General features: G+C 63.8%; 1 protein-coding gene across 1 annotated transcript; it reads left to right on the top strand.

Annotated features, from left to right (window-relative positions):
• Positions 1-1009: 1009 nt before the first annotated feature.
• Positions 1010-1578, top strand: EMIHUDRAFT_124355 (hypothetical protein; the record flags this gene model as incomplete). The annotated part of the gene is made up of 2 exons (XM_005767390.1): positions 1010-1410; positions 1495-1578. Coding segments are annotated over 2 exons (485 nt in total), but the record flags the coding sequence as incomplete, so codon positions are not given.
• Between the last annotated feature and the right edge of the window lie 61 nt (positions 1579-1639).

The following is a 1639-nucleotide window of genomic DNA, read 5'->3' on the forward strand; positions in this document are numbered from 1 at the left end:
CCCTCGCCGAGCCGCGGCACCGGGCGTACGTCGACCTGCGCGCCGCGGCCGGGATGGGGGGTTACTTCTTCAACTTAAGCCGGCTCGAGGGGCACTTGCCACCGTCGTCGGACCATGTAGCCCCCGACGCCTCCACGTGCCGACCCCCCGGGGGAGGGGAAGGCGCGTCGCGCGTGCGTGCGGCGCCAGGGTCGTCGTACTTTCTGCGCGTCGTCGGCTCAAGTGTCGGCGTCGAGCAGAATCGATCCACGGGCGTTTTGGTGGGGTGAATATTGCTAGACGAGGGGACACACTCGCGTCAACCGCGAAACGACCGACCAACAGTTCGTGTAGCCACGGTGGCGAGCTCCGCAGCGCGTCGTGTCCAGCCGGCGCGCCCAGTCCGCCGAGAGCGGGTAACGCCGGTTCACACACACGACACCGCGCGACCGCGACCGCGAGACCCGCCCATTCCACACAGAGCTCAGAGGCGCTCTGAAGATGATGGAGAGAGGCGTGCCGGCACACGGGGCAAAAGAGGTCCGGCCCCCCGAGCGATTCACGGCGACCGCTACTCGGAGGCGTGGAAGAGCTGCGACAGCTGACGGACCCGTCCCCTATCCGCGGGGAGGTGGGGCGGCCGCCCGCTGCGCTCGCCGCCGTCCTCGCCTGCCGCTGAGGGCGTCGTGCCTCGTTGGCGGCCAGGGTCTAGAGTAAAGGTCGTACTGAAGGTATGCGCAAAAAGCAGGACACGAGTTGAGTGTACACACACACACACACGCACGCAGGACCCTCGTCGCGACGAAAGGAGAAGAGAAAACGAGCTCGCGTGACACGATTGAGAGAAGAAACTCAGCCGCCTTAATCGCCACTCAGAAAGCAGGCCACTCGCTGCCCGGCGGCTCAGTGGCTGGTAACAGCTTCGCCTCAGCCGCCTTCGTCCTCGCACTCAGAGAGCGAGTCCTCACCGGAGTGCTCGCAGCTTCATACCTGATCCTGTCTCGCAATGCAAAGGCGCAGGCTGTCCGAGATGTTCAGGTACTTCTTCGGGCCGGAGAAGCCGCCTCCTCCGCCTATTGACCCAAAGCCTTGGGACGGAAACCACCGACTCGTCGAGGTGCCAGACGGCACGACGCACATTCCTCGCGTCGCCTTTTACTCCAAAGCGTGCCTGCAAGAAGTCACACTCCCGAGTTCGCTCGTCTATGTTGGCAGCAGCAGCTTCGCGAACTGCAGCGGGCTCCGGTCGATAACCATACCTGATGGTTGCTCTGTTGGAAAGTACGCCTTCCAGCATTGCGACATCAGGTCCATCGTCCTTCCCGCCGGCCTCAAGGAGATCAGAAGCGGCACGTTCTGCGGGTGCTACAGACTCAGGAAAATCCGCCTTCCCGCCAGTCTGGAGCGCATCCAGCAGAGCGCCTTCCTCTGGTGCGCGCGTGTGCCAAACACAGTCTCGTGCGTTCCACTTGCACGTCTGTCCCTCCTCCTCAATACCAACGCACTCGACTCCAGGTGCCACGACCTGAACCACATCCGCCTTCCCGACGGCCTCATCAGCATCGGAAGATCGGCCTTCGCCTACAACAACAAGCTCGCGTCCATCACCTTCCCCGCCAGCCTCACGCTGATCGAGCCCAGCGCCTTCTCGAGCTGCAGC

The sequence above is a fragment of the Emiliania huxleyi genome (genome assembly GCF_000372725.1).
Source record: "Emiliania huxleyi CCMP1516 unplaced genomic scaffold EMIHUscaffold_4975, whole genome shotgun sequence".
Lineage (NCBI taxonomy): Eukaryota > Haptophyta > Isochrysidales > Noelaerhabdaceae > Emiliania > Emiliania huxleyi.